We start from the raw sequence: 19,131 nt of genomic DNA on the forward strand, positions 1-19,131 counted from the left end.
TTCACACTAAAGTTGTAAATTTTTGTTCATTTTCTTGTTTGTGAACGGTTTTGTTTGTGCAGATAGGTGTAGTAATTTTTGTTGAACATTTGTATATAAGAAACATAGGGTTTAGGTAGGTCTCCGCTCTCCTCTCGCTGTAAAAGTGATTGCTAACTATGCTGTACCATGGCAATGACAGCTATGCGGCGGTGTGTTTTTTGGTGGTTGTTTGGTGGAGTGAAAAAGGCGGCGATCGAGATGAGGAGAAAGTGACGGACCACGGCTACAATCAGACGTCCAGGAAATTGCTGTGGTTTTTTTCGGGACAGTTTCCCGCCACTGTTAAATAGTTTAGTGCGCGCATGCGACGGTAGATTCCCGTCGAAAGTGCCGGCCCGTGGTCCGGGTGCTAAAGAAAGTATGGTGCTGGATCGCCGTCGGGGGAAGCTAATTATCAAGGAGCTTTCGCTTCCCCGGCTAACCGTAAAGGATCCAGACGCACCATTCCGCCCTCGCTGGGAAGGATAAGCCGAACGAGCCTTGCTCTCCTTCCCAGCTAATAGCCAAGGAGAGCGAAGCAGGGTGGACAGCGGCTCCCCCTGGGAAGAACACTGCGGTGTCTTCCGGGATTCTTTGCGGGGAGCAAAGAATCCGGTGATTCGTCACCACCGTCGCTAGGGAGGTTCCAACAAAGGAGCAAAGCTCACCTCCCTGGCTAATTGTAATGGACCGCTGCCGGAGCAGCCAACGTAAATAGGGAGAACTCGGCCGTTGCTGTCCCGGCGGGTCGGAAGAAGCCGCCCGCCTTTCCGCCAGCAGTAGCAGATCACCAGCAGCAGCAGCAGTTGAGAGAGTAGCGGAGAATAAAAGTCGGTAAATCTAATAATTTATTTTGTTTGTTTACTTTTTTTTTGTTGTGTTACGAAATCCGAAATTCTGTAGAGGCACCTAGGCCGCCCTGAAGTAAAGGGTACGCCGGGCAAATAAGAACCCGAGTAGCGGGGAAACCCCTACTTACAACAATCAATTTATTTCTTTCATTTCAGGTATTCAATTAGTATAAACTACAGAAAGCTAAGCTTTCGGTTGACTGACTTTTAACTACTACCATCAGATTCTATATAGCCACCTCGTTCACTTTCTTTGTCACATACAGGTAGTTTGTCTTGCACTACTTCTCGCATTCAAGTGTTTTTTGGGTCTAGTTAAGGTTCCGCATGGCGATGGATCAATATTCGTCGATACCTGCTCGTTGCTGGTGGCATACCACTGCATGTTCTTTCTCCGCAATGACAGGATGCCAAAGCCGGCCAAAACTGTACAGAACAATCGTTTTGCCTCATGAAAAGTAGCAAGCGTTTTTCCATACACTCTTTCACGTAAATTTTCTAGTTGACGGTCTCGGTTGCAATGAAAATGTTGCTTTTCAAACCGCAGATAGAGAAAGCCTGCCAAACCCGATATTTCTTTGTGAACTTCAACAGCTTCATAAGCTTTAAATTATCAGAAACTTTTACCTTCCGGCTGCCGTTTGGTTACTTTCAACAATTTTGCTAACTCGACGTGCGAGTAGTTCGGATTCAGACGTTACGCGATCAAAATTTCACTGTGTTGCTCTTTTTGCCTGAACGATACATTTATTTTTTAGATTTTTTAAATATTGTGTAACGAAATGCATCAAGTTTAAGTCGACCAAGTTTTGATCGTTAAACCCTTTAAATATCTCTTCGAAATTTTTGAAGTAGAATACTTCTAACGTTTCAATATAGGGGTCCCGTTTCAAAATTTTCTGCCAGAATTTTACCCTTGTACTGAATGAAAAAATAAGATTATTACGCTATCTGATTGGAAAGATGTACAACAATTTTGTATCCAATTCGGTAGTATGTAGGGTAAGGTGGGGTAAATCCGACCTAGTAAATGATTTTGGCTGTAAAATGCTCATTTTACATCGAATCAAGTCGTTTTATATACCAAATTAAAGATGAAACTCCTGGGCAACTTTCTATATATAGCATTTTATTCGGATCTTGGAAATATTTTGAAATACAAGCGTTTTACGAAAATGTTCATTTTTGCTGTTTTCAAAAATGGTGGGGTAAACCCGACCCCCTATGTTTTTGGTTGATTTAATGCAGATATTATCCAAATTTTATGGTTTTTCAATGATAAATTAATGAATGTTGTGTTATTGAATTGTAACATGAAGAAAATGGAGTTCAATGTCAATCTTGGAATGCTAAAATCACGAGCAATAGCACGTAATGATATAACCATTTTTCATAAAAATAATAAAAAATGACAATAAAAATATATTTCAATTTGATAAATAAACATTTTCCTAGCAAAAAAGCGGTCGGATTTACCCCACTATTTAGAGGTCGGATTTGGCCCACTGCGTCATTTTTCATTACGATGCAATTTAAAAAAGTTATGAAAAAGGTTGAACCAAATTCATCTACGCACTTTGTAGGACTTTAATCAAAGAATTTAAATCCACTTACATTTTTTATGCAATCACTTTAACAATCAGAAATATCCTGTAGGCAATAATGCACAAAAGTCAAATCAAAAGTTTTAAAAACACACTTTTTGTCATTTGAGTATCTCAATGTGTATTAATAAAATGCTGTCATGCCACCATTATGATTATTTTCGATGCTCTACACGACACTATTGATATTAGTTCGCGTAGTGCTTCTGATTTTCGGTAACAGAGGGGGGTCGGGTTTACCCAACGGTCGGATTTGCCCCACCTTACCCTACAATTACTAAAAATAGCGGAAATAATGGATTTTATAAAAGTAGTAATTATCTGATCCATGATTGGTCGGTACGATTCGCTCAAAAAGCAAGCGTTGCTGGGACTGCCTCTTTTTCATCGAATGAACTGCGACGCGTATAAAAAGAGAACACAAGAAAAATTCGTTAGTTTGTGTTCTGACGTTGTAAGCGTAGTAGCTGCTGCGTTTCATGTCAGCTCACATTCTTCGATGGTAGATAGATAGATACCAGTTATAAATAAATGTGCCGCGTGCCTGTTTGAATCAGTTGTTGCTCTTTTTAACATTACTTTGAAGGGAGCCAATTTATAAACAATTCAAATGTATCTAGGTGTCGGTATTGCATAGGATGGTTCGGAACCGTCCTAAGTAATAATTTAAGTTTTATAGCATGCTACAAGTGCAATCTAAGCTTAATGAGTGGCTATAAAACTGCCATAACACTTAGCTAGGGTTACCTTGCTTCGCCTAGAATTCGTTAAAGAAATAACACATCCAACCTAGTCAATGCACTATAACACTGCCAGCCGCTCAAAGTACAACATTTGTTGTTTAGTGTATCTGATTTCCTTCGATTTCGAGGAAAAAACTAATTCATGTACTTTTTTCGAGTTCTTCATTAAAGAACTTATATAAAAAATATCACATAAGGAAAAATTAACAGCAACATGGAAATGAAATCAATTAAAAAACAAAAAGGACATTCATTGGAGGTAGAATTGATAGAGAAAACAAAGAAAAAAATAAAGAAAATGGTGCAAAATGAAATGCTAAAAAAGACATTTTACATAACAGTAAAGATACATTAGGTAACACTTTTAAGAGATAGAAGGAGGTATTACAATATGTGACGTGTTACGATAATTAGGTGGGGGAGGGGTGTGTTAAGCTAGATAATAACATGCTTTAACCAGAGAACAAATTTTCTTTTAAGATTTTGTTACGTACTGGGGAAGGAAAGATAAAGAAATTTATGACAATTTGTTACATGGGGGAGGAAGAGTATATTTTGGACAGTTCAAAAATGGAAAAGAAAATCCAACACTGTGAACTACAGAAAATGGACAAAATAGAAACAGTGGAAAAGTTAAAAATAAAAAATATGCAGAAAATTAAAAAAAATTAACAAAATTAAACACTTATTCAAATCGAAACAATCCAATTAAATGAAAAAAATAAATAGAAAAATAGTCGAAAAATGACGCTGTAGAGAAATATTACAAAAACGGTAAAATAGGAAAAACTGATAAACGGCAAAATGAAAAATAAAATATCATGAACATGCAACACAGAAAGAAGGACAAAAGCAATGAAAATGAAAAAAAAATAAAAACGAAACTATAGAAAAGTAAACACATAAAAATGAAAAATAAAATGTTTGAAAGAAAAAGACTCCACAAAATTAAAAAAGGGATAAATAGAAAATGGGGATTATACTAACCCTTCAAGGTAGAAAAAATGATAAATAACAAGAGTGGAATCAAGAAAAAACCCAACAAATAAGAAAAGAGAAGTTGTTTAAAAAATGATGTAATTTAGAATGAAATAAGTAGGACGACGCATAAGTAGGAACAATTGGATGAAATGGATTGAAAAAATGGAAAATAGGAACAACTAAGAAATAGAGAAAAAGAAAAAATCATATAAAATATGGAATAAATTCAAAATGATTTATATGTCCAAAATGAAAATGCTAGAAGAAGTAGAATAATAGAAATATTTCCATTAGACTAAATAAGAGAAAATTAAAAAGCGAATTGGTTGAATTATTGAAAAAATGAAAAATATCTAAGAAATTTAAAATTTGGTGAAATGGAAAACAGGAAACACAAAATAAAAAAGATCACAAAGGACAAATGTTCAAATGTAAGAATAAACAAAACAGAAAATTCAGAATTGCTAAGATGGGTAGAAAGGAAAATGCTAGAGGATATAGAACATAGCAATAAAGAAGAATGGGAGTAAAGTGAAAAAAAATATCTAAAATTCAAAACTAATAAAATGGAGAACAGAAAATCCATAACACGAAAAAACATAAAATGGAAAAATAGATGAAGTATAAATCAGTGCATAGGATATAGCAAAAGAAAAAATTAAATTTCGTGCAAGAATTTAATTTAATTTACATTAAATTAAAATATTAAAAGAATAAAAAAACGGATAAAAAAACGGCAAATAAGAACAAATAATGAAAGATTGAAGAAATTGGCGATACAATGAAACAATATCACAAAGATGAAAAATGAAACAAATTTCAAATAAGAAGCAAAAACAGTTATAAATAGAAAAAGAAAATATTAAGCGAAAGAAAAAAAATGTTTAATTAAAATGAATGGCGCAAATAGAGAAAACTGGATGAAACGGATGAAAAATGCTGGAACATAAAATATGAAAGAATAAAAAAGAGAAATAGCAAAAAGAAGAAACTTATGTATTATAAGGAGAATTTAGAATTCTTCCAATTCCAAAAATGAAAAAAATTCTTTCAAATGGAGAAATAATGTTATGAATCTTTTTGTGGCTTTTAATGTTCTTTCTTGATTTCGGTTTTATTCAGAATTTGTTTTCCGAATGTTGCTTGACCAATGAAGTACTCAAAAATAAGGTTGAAGAATTGATACTTTTATTATTCATTTAGCAGTTATGATAAATTAAAAAAGTAGAAATTCACATATCGCCTGAGAAAATAAAAAATGGTTATGGTATAGCATAAGCAAAAAAAATCGCCACTGTTTTTAAAACCCATCCACAGATAGCAAAGTTTAGAATTAATTAGCAAAAGACCAATCAAAAACTATTTTTTTTCAAAAACCTGCAACTCAAAAACACTTGAGATTTTTTGAAATAGGTAAATTTGTTTTAAACAGTCAATTTGTTTTAAACAGGCAACCTATTAAAACACAATTTCTAAAAAATATGGATTTTGTCCACTAAACATAAAAATCATAGTTAAAACTATTTTTATTGTAACGTTTTTGTGCTCTGGGGTTCGATTTGTTTTCAGACTCCGGTTCTCACCAAAAAAGGCTTTTTAATAAATTAAAATTACTATCATCTAAACTACCCAAGTAGCCATAAGCATTAAGCCATTGCACAATATTGGTTATACAATTGCACTAATGTTGCATTGGAACTCCATTGTATCATTTACAATGCAATTATGCTCTATATTAGCATTATTAGCTAAGCCGAAATATAGAATTATCGCTATCTCTATACACGTATATAAAGCTGACATAACGCATACACGCTTTAAGGATCTTTTAAGGATATATGCCTTACATATGCATTTAGTGCTATTATATAGCAAATATTAAGCCGATATAATACTATTTTAATTCTGTGGCTTTATTTGTTATGCAACTTCTCTTGAAAATTATATTCGGCATATTTCATCGCATTCGAACATATTCAATATAGTCTAGGTCGCAAAACCAGCGCACTTACCGTGAAGGCCGCTGCTTATAATTATTAATATCGCGTGAGAACAAAATTTTGCTAGGGGGAGAAGGGGAAGCAAAAGGAAGTACTGGAAAACAAAAATGCGGGAAATGAGCGTCATTTTAAGCTTTTTAATAGCATGAGTGGTGCCGATATCAAGTTTTAAAATATGACACTTATTCATTGTTGCAATAAAATAACATAAGTAATACAGAAAATGGGTTGTCAATCTCTCAACAGTAGTAGCACCTATCTTGCATAATATCAGCATTATAGCAGAATAAAGTGCTTAACGGCTCTTTAAGACTGCTCTTTATGCAGGTCTAAAGCAGATATTCGGCTACGTTATAATGCTTATTGATTACTCGAGTATATCATTTCAAATAACCCATTAGAAAGTTGAAGAAGTTCAATCATCAATTTGAGTGCTTGGTTTTCCAAATCGGTTAACCAAAACTCAAAAGGTTTGGATAACAGAAAAAAAGAAAATCAACTATTTATTTTTAAAATTCTATTTAAAAATCTACTAAGATTAAAATTATGAAAATAATATTTCTGTGATGAACAAAAGAAAACATGCAGATAAGATTTGAAAAAGCTATTTCTTCTTTTTGAAATGAAAACTTAAATTTTCACATCTTCAGCTACATTTTACAAGAATGTTGATTCAATAAATGGATGATGGATGGAGTAGTGTATCTTTGTAATCGGCGAAAGAAAAGGCGATTTAAAAAGAAATGCGATGTATTAGTACAAGTTATGTATCTTATGTGGTACCCATTACTCGCAATTCTACTATTTTAGAATTGAATTTTCGACAGAATATTATTTTTGGACATGTTTTGCCTTTCTCGATAGAAAGGTATTGCAATTGCTCTGAAAACCGACTGTTTTACGGTGGCCCGGAGGGCCGAGTGACATATACCATTCGATTCAGTTCGTCGAGTTAGGCAAATGTCTGTGTGTGTATGTATGTGTGTATGTATGTATGTGTGTGTGTATGTGCGTATGTGTGTGTGTATGTGACCAAAAATGTCACTCGTTTTTCTCAGAGATGGCTGAACCGATTTTGACAAACTTAGTCTCAAATGAAAGGTGCAACGTTCCCATAGGCTGCTATTGAATTTCTAATGGATCCGACTTCCGGTTCCGGAAATACAGGGTGATAAGTACGAACACGCAGAAAATGTCGATTTTAATAAATTCTGCAATTAATGTATAAAGGTGAAAATTTTTCCAAAACATGACCACAACTGCTTCGATTTGTAGTATTAGGTCACTAACATCCATTCAAAGTCTATTTGGCCACATTGGCCACCATCCTCGGTTCCGGAAGCCCCGGCGGAAGTATCTAAATTCAGAATAACAGTCACATCGGTTTCTCGGAGATGGCTAGACCGATTCGACTAAACTTGGCCTCAAATGAAAGGTATTGCATCCCCGTAAATGGCTATTTAATTTCATCCCGATCCGACTTCCGGTTCCGGAGTTACAGGTTGTGGCGTGCGATCACATAGCAAATTGTGATTCAAACCGATACTCCGATGAAAGCAAAAAAGGTAAAAATTTCGCTAAAATGTCTCTCAAACAACTTAAATTTGCTGTTCTAGGTCACCGACGGCCAACCAAACTTTCGTTGACTACATTGACCACCATAGACGGTTCCGGAAGTGCCCGGGAAAAGCGGCCATCTTTCAAAATTTACGAACTCACATCAGTTTCCCGAAAATGGTTGGGCCGATTTTCACATATTTTCACACAACTTAGTCCCAAATGATAGCTATAATATCCCCACAGATGTCTAGAAAATTTCGTACGGATCGCTTATATGGGTCCGGAAATATAGACTAAATCGTCCGGTCACATATGAAATTCCCATATAAGTCGGAACTCTAATTTTATTTTCAAAGGGGGGACCCCATGAAATTTCAGAAATCGAATTCGTATTTTTGATGCCAAACATCTTTAAAATGCATGAAACGTCGATATTTTATGTTATCTCGAAAAAATTTTATTTATGAAAATCGACTTTTTGGGACTGCCGATTTCGCACCTTTTTTCAGTTCAATATTACCGTGGCTGTTTTTTTCTTTTACAAAATTTTAGAACTCGAATAATGATTTATTTTCCTGTATATAGTTGTCATGTGATGTATAATAATAAAATGTAATATATGCATGTAAAAGTTTTTAATGAATATAAACAACGCACACATTCTCGTGATTCATGATTGAGAAAGGCACAATTGCACCGCTAGGTGGATTAAAATAGGTTTTAATAAATACAAATAGGTTTACCGCAGAGTCATGTGAGTATTTATAACGTTGACAAAAACTGAATCCTAGTTATACAATATTTTTGGTGGTTCACGTCAGTCACTTACTTTTTGCCAAGAAACTCCAAATTTTACTAAAAAATCAGCATCAGCATATTTCTTCGTTTAGACTTTATCAATCGCACTTTAATTGTGCTATCGTTCATAAAATCACTTCACGAAATCGTCGTGATTTCTTCTATTGAAAATACGTACTTTTAGAGGAAAATGTTTTTATCCGTTTTACGAAACTCTTATAAAATCCAACAAAAAACTCGTAAATATCTTAACACATTTTTTATACTCTGACAAGTTTGATCTTCTAATGGACTAAAAGTATATAGTTGCTGCAATTTGGAATGTATACAAGTTTCTATAATTAAATAACACATTATATTGGAACTCTAATTGCATATTTTCAAATAAATTTTTATTCAAATAATATTTGCCAGAATTATTGATTCTCTTCAAAATCTGGGATCGGGAATTACACCCCCCTCCCTCTCTGTGGACCATCACATAAAAGCCATATGTTGGTGTTTCTATGGGTTATGGAGACTATTTTATGGCGTTTTGGTGCGAAATAAATTTCTGGTCTTTTTAAGAAACTGTATGGTGCTTAAATCCCGTGAGGATTTGTTCAGCTAACCAAATGAATTCGCTATTAAAAGTTCACCCATTCCAACAATGTTTATCTCTTTCAAATGATTGAACAACACTTAGCTACCAATATGATCTTCTTCAATTACTTTCACAATAATCTCCTGCTGCGAGTGTTGCTCGCGGGTAAACGAAACGAAAACCCGCGCGGGCCATTGCAAGACCTTAAATTGATAGTCTCTAGCCTTTGATTGGCAGCTTAGTAGCCACATCAGCGGTGAAGCGCGAAAACAAAAACAACCCCTCGCCCCCAGCAACAGTTCCAATGATTTGAAAATAATAGTACAACTTTCCGTTTCGGCTGACCAATCGAACGACCCACCGAATAACCGGCCGACCGACCGGGGTGCGAAATGTAAACCCACAAATCAAAGAAGCGACCGCGTACTCGGATAGCGAATAATTCAGTGGATGAGATCCACTCCGATATGGGAAAGTAAGATAGCCGCAAAACAATAATGATGCTTCGATTCGCGCTGATGATTGGCGGAAAACGGAGGAAAGTGTTGATGGAACGGATTAGGAAATTAGCGGTTCGATGTGAAACTTGGCAATTTCGTGCGGTGAAATTGATACGCATCATTGGGATTGCCCTTTTTGGTGCGTAATTTTGAATGTTGGAAGCAAGAAAAAAGGTTTTCCGCAGAGACAAAGCCCCATTCATTGCCATTTGTAATCTTGGCTCAATTGGCAGTCGGTGTTAAATTCGTAATTGAGTTCTTGATTTGCTGACGCCAATTTTCTCACCTAATCCAGAAATCAATCCTAATTCCGTATCAGACTTTTTCGATTTGTTTACCTAGTCTAATGCTCTGGCTCGAACGCAAGCGAACGGTGCTACGTTTCGAGCAACGAAGGATCTTTCGTCTTCCCTAATCTGCATCGTTTACCTCGTCGATTGCTTTGCCTGGAGGCGCCTGGGAGGCGTAGAAATTGCCGAGCAAATCTCCGTTCATTTTTCCAATCGCTTCCGCTCCCGCACGTACGTATGCGCGTACGTACACGTCTGCCTTTTCTGCCACTCCCCGTGCCACATATCGTTGCGGGGGGGAAAGAGGATGGGATAAACGATGGCAGCGTAGAAAAAAAGAAAAAGAATTCAAATTATCACAGAAATTGGATGCCATTCAATAACGTCACGAACGGAGGAAGTCGTGAATATTTTAAAATCACGATTGTTGTAGCGTTCAGGTGTAAAACATCGGGGGTGTGGGTCTTTTTCATTCGATTGTAGACAGACCTATTGAGGAGTGATTGAACGAGGCATGAAGGGTGTGTGCACAGTGCGTACATAATATTTTCTATACCAGTTCGTATGTTTTTCGGATAAAAAACCAGGTGGTTTCGATACTAAATTGACCAAAGCGACTATCACTTAGGAGGATATCTGGTATTAAAAAAAATTACATGCATTTTCGATCGAGCTCAAGTTGTTACCAATAGTATTCTTAAAAACTTTACTGAAGACACCAAGTCTATCAACAAAGTTTTTTGAAAAGTTAATTCTCTAAAATTACTTCTGGTGGGATTATTCACCAACATAATTTTTTCAAAAGATGCGCAATATTATGTTATAAAACTTCTTCGAAGATACTAAACCTGCACCGTGGACGGCTTCGAAATTATATGATCTTGACCATAAAAACAACCTTTTTACATTTCTTATAAAAGAAATGTATAGAATTCGCTCAAACTTTCAAGATTTTTTCCGAGGCCCGGAGGGCCGAGTCTTATATACCAATCGACTCAGCTCGACGATTTGGGACAATGTCTGTGTGTGTGTGTGTGTGTCTGTGTGTGTGTGTGTGTATGTAACGGACAAATTCTCATTCGTGTTTCTCAGCAATGGCTGAACCGATCTTATCCAAACCAATTTTAAATGAAAGAACTAAAAAATAGTATGAACGCTATTAATTTGTTTTTGATTCTGATGTTTAGTTTCCAAGATATCAATGTTTGAATGCGTAAAAATGGCGTTTTTTGCAGTTTTTTTTAATTATCTGCCAAAATTGACAATATAGATTAACAATTCATATGTTTTTAGACAGCTTTAACGAATACCTTTCGAACAAGCTATAGATTGTTGAAATCGGACTATTATCAAAAGAGATATTAAACATTAAATGCGGACGAAAGATTTTTATCATTTCCCATTGCCAGAAATATGACCAAAAACATGTAATCTATTATTAACGCCAAAACGGCTTATTTTAGGTCAATAGTATCTTCAGAGAATTTAAGGGAGGCAATATGCCCTTTCTTTTGGTATTGTGCTTTTGCTGATTAATCCCCCTATGAGTGAGATATTTTCACAAATTTTCTTGGAAGTGATTATATCGAAATGATGCCTTCTACAAATTTGTAGCTCTTACTTTTGCGAATAACTTTACTGAAGACTTCAAATATCTATTTTGAATACTTTAAAAGTTATGGCTTGTTGTTTATGGATTACTCTTTGTCGCCTATTTATTGCTCAATATAGAAATAATCCATTGAAATAAGCCAAACATTATTTCGACAAATCGAATTTTGTATTTTATTTTTCTATCTACAACCGCTAGAAATAATCACCGCACCGAACACTTCCAAGTTGTCTGGAAGGAACTTGATAACTTATCAGTGCAAAAATGTTCATTTGTGCGAACCTTCTGACTGCAATTTTTCTAACTAATGACCATCGGATCGATCTGAAACATATCGGAAAATGAAAAGCCAAATAAATAACTCCAAGCAACGGCGTTGTTCAATACTCACCTTTAATCCACCACAACATGAACCTGAATTGAAATGAAATTTTATGCATTGTACATACCTGTAAATACTCACCTAGCCCTAAGAAAAAGTGAACTAATCATAGAATTTTAGAAACAAAATGCAATGTAAAATACTTACCGTACGATTCGCACAGTCAGCCCACTGTGCAAACCCTAAGCAGAAATGGATTCTGCAAACAATAACATAGCTGTCAAACAGCCGCAGCATAAAACACACATAGACAAATGTACACAAAAAGCATACAATAAACAGATAATTAAAACGCAATCGTTGGTGTCGGTCGCAGAAAAATAGTTTTTTCGAGTTTTCATTTTCGCGATATCCAAGTTCCCTACAAACCCGTTATACTCGCGCGCGATCTCCAGCGGAAGGTGCAGTGGATGCAGAAGAAAGTCCTGATCCAGCAGGTGAAAATAGGAGAAAAGTGTTTCGGAAAGATCCAAAAGTGAGAAGAGTAGCGAAGTGCGTGAACATAAATTTGGTCCTTCGAGCCGGATCTTGAAGAAAAGTGCCCGCGAGTGAACAGAAAACTGCCCAGAATAGGCAAAAAAGTGAACAGAAAACTGCCCAGAATAGGCAAAAAGTGAAGATAAAACTGCCCAGAATAGGCAAAAGTGATTGCAAATTGCCCAGAATAGGCGAAAAAATCGCGAAGAACGGCCCCGCTGTAGACGGGTATAGCCAGAAAAAGTGCGCGAAAAGTGATTTTCGGTAGCGTCCCCAAGCGGCAAACTAGCCATTTTACGCGGTAGTGCAAACAAAACCGCATAGTGTTCCCTCCAAGAAACCACCATCGCAGAATATTTACATCGTCACAACGAGTAGTGCGTGCGAGACACAGCCAGCTGACGATAGCTTTTTAAGTTTCGCGGTGAAATTTTTATTTTGCAAATTGACTGTTCGGGTGCATTTTGGATTCTTGGAGGTTGAAAAGTGCGTGAGTGAACGGGAATACGGCGCTACCGAAGAAGAAAATGGCCGACGAGAGGAAATTCAGTGAGTTGGAGCTGACGAAGCAGAATATTGTCGATTCAATGGCTTTGTTGGAATATTATGCGAAGGAGTTCGACAAGGACAGTAAGTTTGCGGGCCAAGTAGAAGCGTGGGCGGAAAAGTTGGAGAAATTTTACGACGAGTTTCACCGGACGGTGGTGAAATTGGAGATGTTTTCCACCGATACGGAGCCAATCGACCTGAAAAAGGAACGGCAGTTGTTCGACGGTCGCTATTATGCTCTTCGGTCCTTCTACTTGGCCAAACTGGCGAAGAAAACACGTTCTCCCCCTTCTGCCAACCCCGCACCATCGAGACCAATGAACATCAGGCTTCCGGAGCTTAACCTACCCAAGTTTAGCGGTAAGTTGGAAGACTGGTGTGTTTTTCGCGATTCATTTGAATCCGCAGTAGGTTCCCGGAGCGACATCAGTGCGGTCGAGAAGATGCACTATCTGAAGGGCCTCGTTCAAGGAGAGGCAGCTCGCATTCTCGACCCTATCAAAATAAGCGAGCAGGGCTACAAGGACGCTTGGCGAACGTTGCGGCTGCGTTTTGAGAACAACCGGCAGTTAATCAAGTGTCACATTCGGACGCTTTTCGACACTCCAGCGATGCGCAAGGAATCAGCTGAAGATCTGCTTGCGCTGATCGATCGCTTCGAGCAGCAGATCTCCGTTCTGAAGAGCTTGGGTGAACCAGCAGACCGATGGAGCTCTATCCTGGTTTACCAGCTATCTATACGCCTCGATCCTTGTACGCTCCGGGAATGGGAGAACCACTGTAGCAAACTCGATGCTGACAACATCGCTTCGGTTCTGGGAGGAACCGCCGGCACATCAGAGGACACAAGCACTGGTGCGTCAACTTCAATGCCATCATACGTGACGATGGTAAACTTCCTCCAGAACTACGCTCGAGTTTTGCAAGCAGTTTCTTCAGCCACTTCGAACACCGCTCCTCCTCGCAGCAAGCCAAATCCGACATCCAAGCTAGCAGCTTTTCCAGTCGCAGCTACACAGCAAACTGCAGTATCCAGTGTACCCTCTTCCAGCGCCAGCAAGCCGAAGCCGTGCGACAAGTGCGGTGAGAGTCATTACCTGTACAGCTGTCCGGAATTTCGGAAACTCAACCTTCGCCAACGGATCGATCTGGTAAGACAGAAAAACCTTTGCATTAACTGTTTGAGATCGAGTTCCCATTATGCCAGGAACTGTTCTGGGTCAAGATGCCGTACATGTACCAAGAAGCACCACACGCTTCTTCACACTGAGCCCTCTGACGACAATCCCGCTTCTGGTCAAGCCACCGGATCAACTTGCTGTGTTGCCCTCCAGCCGACTCTCACCGCAGCATCTGCGCTGCATGCTCCAAACTCACTGTCACCCCAGTCTGTTTCGCAAGCTCCCATCCAGCAACCGTCTACCTCTACCTCAATCGCAAACTTATCCCACATGCATGCGCCTTCCATGAGTTCTCAGACTGCCCTCGTATCACATACTGGTGAAGTGATTCCTGGAACCGTTTTCCTTCCGACGGCGCTAGTGAATATCCGTAACGGTAGAGGTCGCATCGTCACTGCTCGTTGCTTGCTGGACTGTGCTTCCCAACGCAACTTTGTTTCTGGGGCTCTTTGCGAACGACTGCAGCTTCCTCGCATCCGATTGCCGCATGCTATCCCGATAAGCGGAATCGGAAACACTACAACGCTGGTTGAATACCAGGCCACGATAACCATCTTCTCTCGAGTCACTCCCTTCTCCGTACAATGCTCCATGCTCGTTCTGCCTTCCATTACCGTCAAGCTGCCCCAGTCGGCGGTAGAAGCCCGCCACTGGCCGATTCCAAAGCACGTGGAGCTTGCAGATCCAACATTCGCTGTTACTGGCGACATCGACATGATTCTGGGTGCCGCCCATTTCTTCCAAATTCTTCGATACGGCAGGATATCGCTCGGGGAAGAGTTACCGCTTCTGCAGAATACAGAGTTCGGTTGGGTCGTCTCCGGAGAGTGTTTATTGGAAAACCACGATCACAGCGATCCACGCAAGTGCCAGTTCAGTAATCCCTGCACAATCGATGAATTGGTCAACCGATTCTGGCAGCTCGAAGAAGTCCACGATGCAAAGGGATGGTCTCCGTCGGAACGATACTGTGAGGAACATTTCTTGAAGAACACCACCCGCAACTCCGAAGGCCGCTACGTCGTCAAGCTGCCCAAGCGTGACGAGCTGCTTTGGCAGTTAAAGGACAACAAATACAACACCACCCGCCGCTTCTTCTCTCTACAACGCTCACTCGGTGCGAGTCCCGATAAGAAGGCGATGTATCAGCAGTTCATCCACGAGTACGTGAGATTGGGACATATGCGGGAGATTGGCCCCGATGAAATCGACGCGCAACCGCAATACTACCTTCCACACCACGCTGTGATGAAACTCGACAGCACCACTACAAAGCTTCGTACCGTATTCGACGCATCATGCCGCTCGAAGTCCGGTATCTCGCTGAACGATGTCCTGCTTCCTGGTCCCACAATCCAGGACACTCTCGTGACGATTGTCCTCCGTTTTCGAATCCACCAGTTCGTGATATCTGCGGACATTGAAAAAATGTACCGGCAGATTTTGGTCCATCCCACCGACCAACCGCTGCAGCGAATTCTCTGGCGCGACGATCCCGAGGCTCCACTGAAGAGCTACCAGCTCCGCACCGTCACATACGGCACAAGCAGTGCTCCATTTTTGGCAACTAGGGTGCTGCAGAAGCTCGCCGATGATGGAGGGCAACATTTTCCGCTGGCGGAACCCGCTGTCCGCCACGACTTCTACGTCGACAATTTGCTGTCCGGTTCTGACGATGCTGAATCTCTCGCCGTTACCTGCAACCAGCTCATTGCAATGCTCGCCTGCGCAGGACTTCCTCTCCGACAATGGTCTTCGAATTGTCAAGCTATTCTTGATACCATTCCGTTGGAGCTCCGAGAGACGAAAACACTACTCGATTTGGACCACGAGTCCTCCGTGACTGCACTTGGCCTCCGCTGGGAACCGTCGACCGATTTTCTTTCGTTCAAGACGCCGAATTGGAAGGAATGCACGGTTCTGAACAAACGAACGATCCTCTCTCAGATCAGCAGTCTTTTCGACCCCTTAGGTTTGATTGGACCGACCATTGCAAAGGCGAAAATCATGCTGCAGAGTCTTTGGAAACTCCATCTCGACTGGGACACACCCGTGGCTAACGGATTCGCTCACGAATGGCAGGAATTTCACCAGAAGCTTTCAGCACTTGCCCACCTTCGAGTTTTTCGCCATGTGTTACGTCCGGGTTACGACCGCTTGGAGATTCACGGGTTCAGCGACGCTTCAGAGTCTGCATATGGCGCATGCATCTATCTCCGGTCAATACCTGCCGAGGGCCCTTGTACAGTTCGCCTGGTGATTTCTAAGTCCAAGGTCGCTCCGATGGGGACTCAAACCATTCCACGCCTCGTGCTATGCGCAGCTCAACTCCTGTCCAGACTTCTTAAACAAGTTGAGGACAGCATCGACATAACCGCCACCACATATCTATGGACCGATTCTTCCATCGTCTTGAACTGGATATCCGCAACTCCATCGACATGGAAGACGTTCGTAGCCAACCGAGTGGCTGAAATCCAAGAGCTGACGTCTCACGCCGTTTGGAATCACGTCCCATCCGAAGACAATCCCGCCGATCTCGTTTCTCGAGGAATGGACCTCGATGAACTCCTCGCTAGTGCACTGTGGTGGAACGGACCGCAGTGGCTAAAACCAATATTCGCTCCTTGGCCAGCGAAGTACGTCGTCGTAGCGACCTCAAACTTAGACCAACCGGAGGTCCGACAGACTATTGCCCTTCCGGTCGTGAGCGTAGAACCGTCAGATATCGTCGATCGCTATTCCAATCTTCGTCAGCTACTTCGGATCGGCACACTTCTTCGGCGTTTCGCCGCTAACTGCCTTCACCGGAAGAATCACCAACCAATTCTTGTCGGCCCGTTGACGGCTCTTGACATTGATCGCACTCTGCTCAATCTGGTCCGTCGCATACAACAGCAGTACTTTGCCAACGAGATACGCCAACTTAAAACCGTCGGAAAAGTAAACCGTAAATCCAAGCTACGGTATCTGCACCCGACACTCGTAGACGGCATTATTCGTGTCGGCGACCGGCTTCACAATGCTGCAATACCTGTCGACGGAAGACACCCGATCGTCCTCCCCAAACATCGTCTCACCGACATGATCGCCACGAGAGAACACCATAAGACGCTCCATGCCGGTCCCAGCTTACTACTATCCTCGTTGCGCCAAAGATTTTGGCCCCTCGGCGGACGGAACTTGGTTCGCAACATTGTTCACGGCTGCATGGTATGCGCACGTGCCAAACCCAAGCCGTTGCAGCAGCTGATGGGGGATCTGCCATCTGTTCGGGTCAACCAGGCGTACCCGTTTCAGAATGTTGGCGTTGACTTGGCTGGGCCAATGTACGTGAGAACGTCACTCCGAAATAAGAGATCGCCATTCTTCAAAGCCTACATCACCGTATACGTATGTATGGCTACCAAAGCCGTGCACTTGGACCTTGTGTCGGATCTGACCACTGGCACATTCATTGCGAGCCTGCGAAGATTCGTCGGCCGTAGAGGAAAGCCTGCGCATATCTACTGCGATAACGCCACGAACTTTGTTGGAGCACATCGAGAACTGGAAGAACTGCGGAAGCTTTTCCGAACTCAAGTTCACCAAGATGCCGTAGCAAACGAATGCGCAGACAACGGAATACAGTTCCACTTCATCCCACCTCGCTCTCCCACATTCGGTGGAATCTGGGAAGCCTGCGTGAAATCCGTGAAGACCCTGCTTCGCAAAATCCTCGGAAATGCTCACCTAACCGAATCCGAGCTGCAAACCGCATTGATTCAGGTCGAGTCAATGCTAAACTCTCGCCCAATCACGCCGTTGCCGGACAATCCATCCGATGAGCTGGCTCTGACTCCAGGACATTTCCTGATTGGTCGTCCGTTGAATGCGGTACCTGATCCAGATTGCCGTGAAGTTCCTGAATCCAGGTTGTCTCGATGGGAACGAGTACAACAGCTAACTCAGCACTTCTGGAGTCGTTGGCACAAGGAGCATCTCGCCACCCTGCAAAGTCGCTACCGCTGGACAGAAGCCATGGACAATCTAGCCGTTGGTTCCATCGTCGCTCTCAAAGATGAGAGAGCACCGCCGTTGAAATGGCCCCTGGGACGCGTGCTCAGCGTTCATCCCGGCCCTGACGGCCTTGTTCGTGTCGCCACTGTGAAGTCGACCTTCGGCATCGTTCAACGCGCCATCCCCAAGCTCTGCTTACTTCCAATTGAAGTTGCGCCACCCATCGCAGCACAGAGTCCCGCACCAATTAGCAGCCCTACGTCAACAACGCCAAAGGAAGGCCCTTGCTCAGGGAACCGAGCCGCCGGACGAGATCCCGGCCCTTGCTCAGGGAACAGAGCCGCCGGACGAGATCCCGGCCCTTGCTCAGGGTACAGAGCCGCCGGACGAGCTCCCGGCCCCTACTCGGGGAAATGAGTCGCCAGACGAGATCCTGGCCCAAGCTCGGGGGTATCGAGCGGTTCGTGGTTCACCTGTAAAGAACCAAGCCTCGCCGTGTGGGTTCCTAGAACCCCCGGCTGGGACTTGACTCGAGTTAAGTACCCCATCCTAATTTGTTAAACCAACAGTTCGCGTACAGATGTTCCTCCTTTACAGCACACCACTCCTGGACAGTATCCTGCAGTCGGACCCGACGCACCTCGAAAAATCATCCTGGAAGCCGTAAGGAGGCCTGTACCGGCAAGACGAATCCAAATCTCCATATCCCGTTGAACGTCAGTCATCGCAAGAAGCTCGAACTTCCGCCGCTAATGCCCGTTGAATTCCTTAAAATTTCATTGGCGGCCGGAATGTTCAATACTCACCTTTAATCCACCACAACATGAACCTGAATTGAAATGAAATTTTATGCATTGTACATACCTGTAAATACTCACCTAGCCCTAAGAAAAAGTGAACTAATCATAGAATTTTAGAAACAAAATGCAATGTAAAATACTTACCGTACGATTCGCACAGTCAGCCCACTGTGCAAACCCTAAGCAGAAATGGATTCTGC

The 19,131-nt window shown here is 41.3% G+C and overlaps 1 protein-coding gene across 1 annotated transcript; it reads left to right on the top strand.

Annotated features, from left to right (window-relative positions):
- The first annotated feature begins 12,929 nt into the window (after window positions 1–12,929).
- LOC131695367 (uncharacterized) lies at window positions 12,930–18,548 on the top strand. The gene has a single exon (XM_058983825.1). It carries the CDS (start codon window positions 12,930–12,932, stop codon window positions 18,546–18,548), a length of 5,619 nt encoding a protein of 1,872 aa, XP_058839808.1.
- Window positions 18,549–19,131: the final 583 nt, after the last annotated feature.

The sequence above is a fragment of the Topomyia yanbarensis genome, unplaced genomic scaffold (assembly GCF_030247195.1).
Source record: "Topomyia yanbarensis strain Yona2022 unplaced genomic scaffold, ASM3024719v1 HiC_scaffold_396, whole genome shotgun sequence".
NCBI lineage: Eukaryota > Metazoa > Arthropoda > Insecta > Diptera > Culicidae > Topomyia > Topomyia yanbarensis.

Bases quoted from the DNA above. Each gene is read 5' to 3' on its own strand.
- LOC131695367 (XM_058983825.1), top strand. From the start codon at position 12,930: ATGGCCGACGAGAGGAAATTCAGTGAGTTGGAGCTGACGAAGCAGAAT.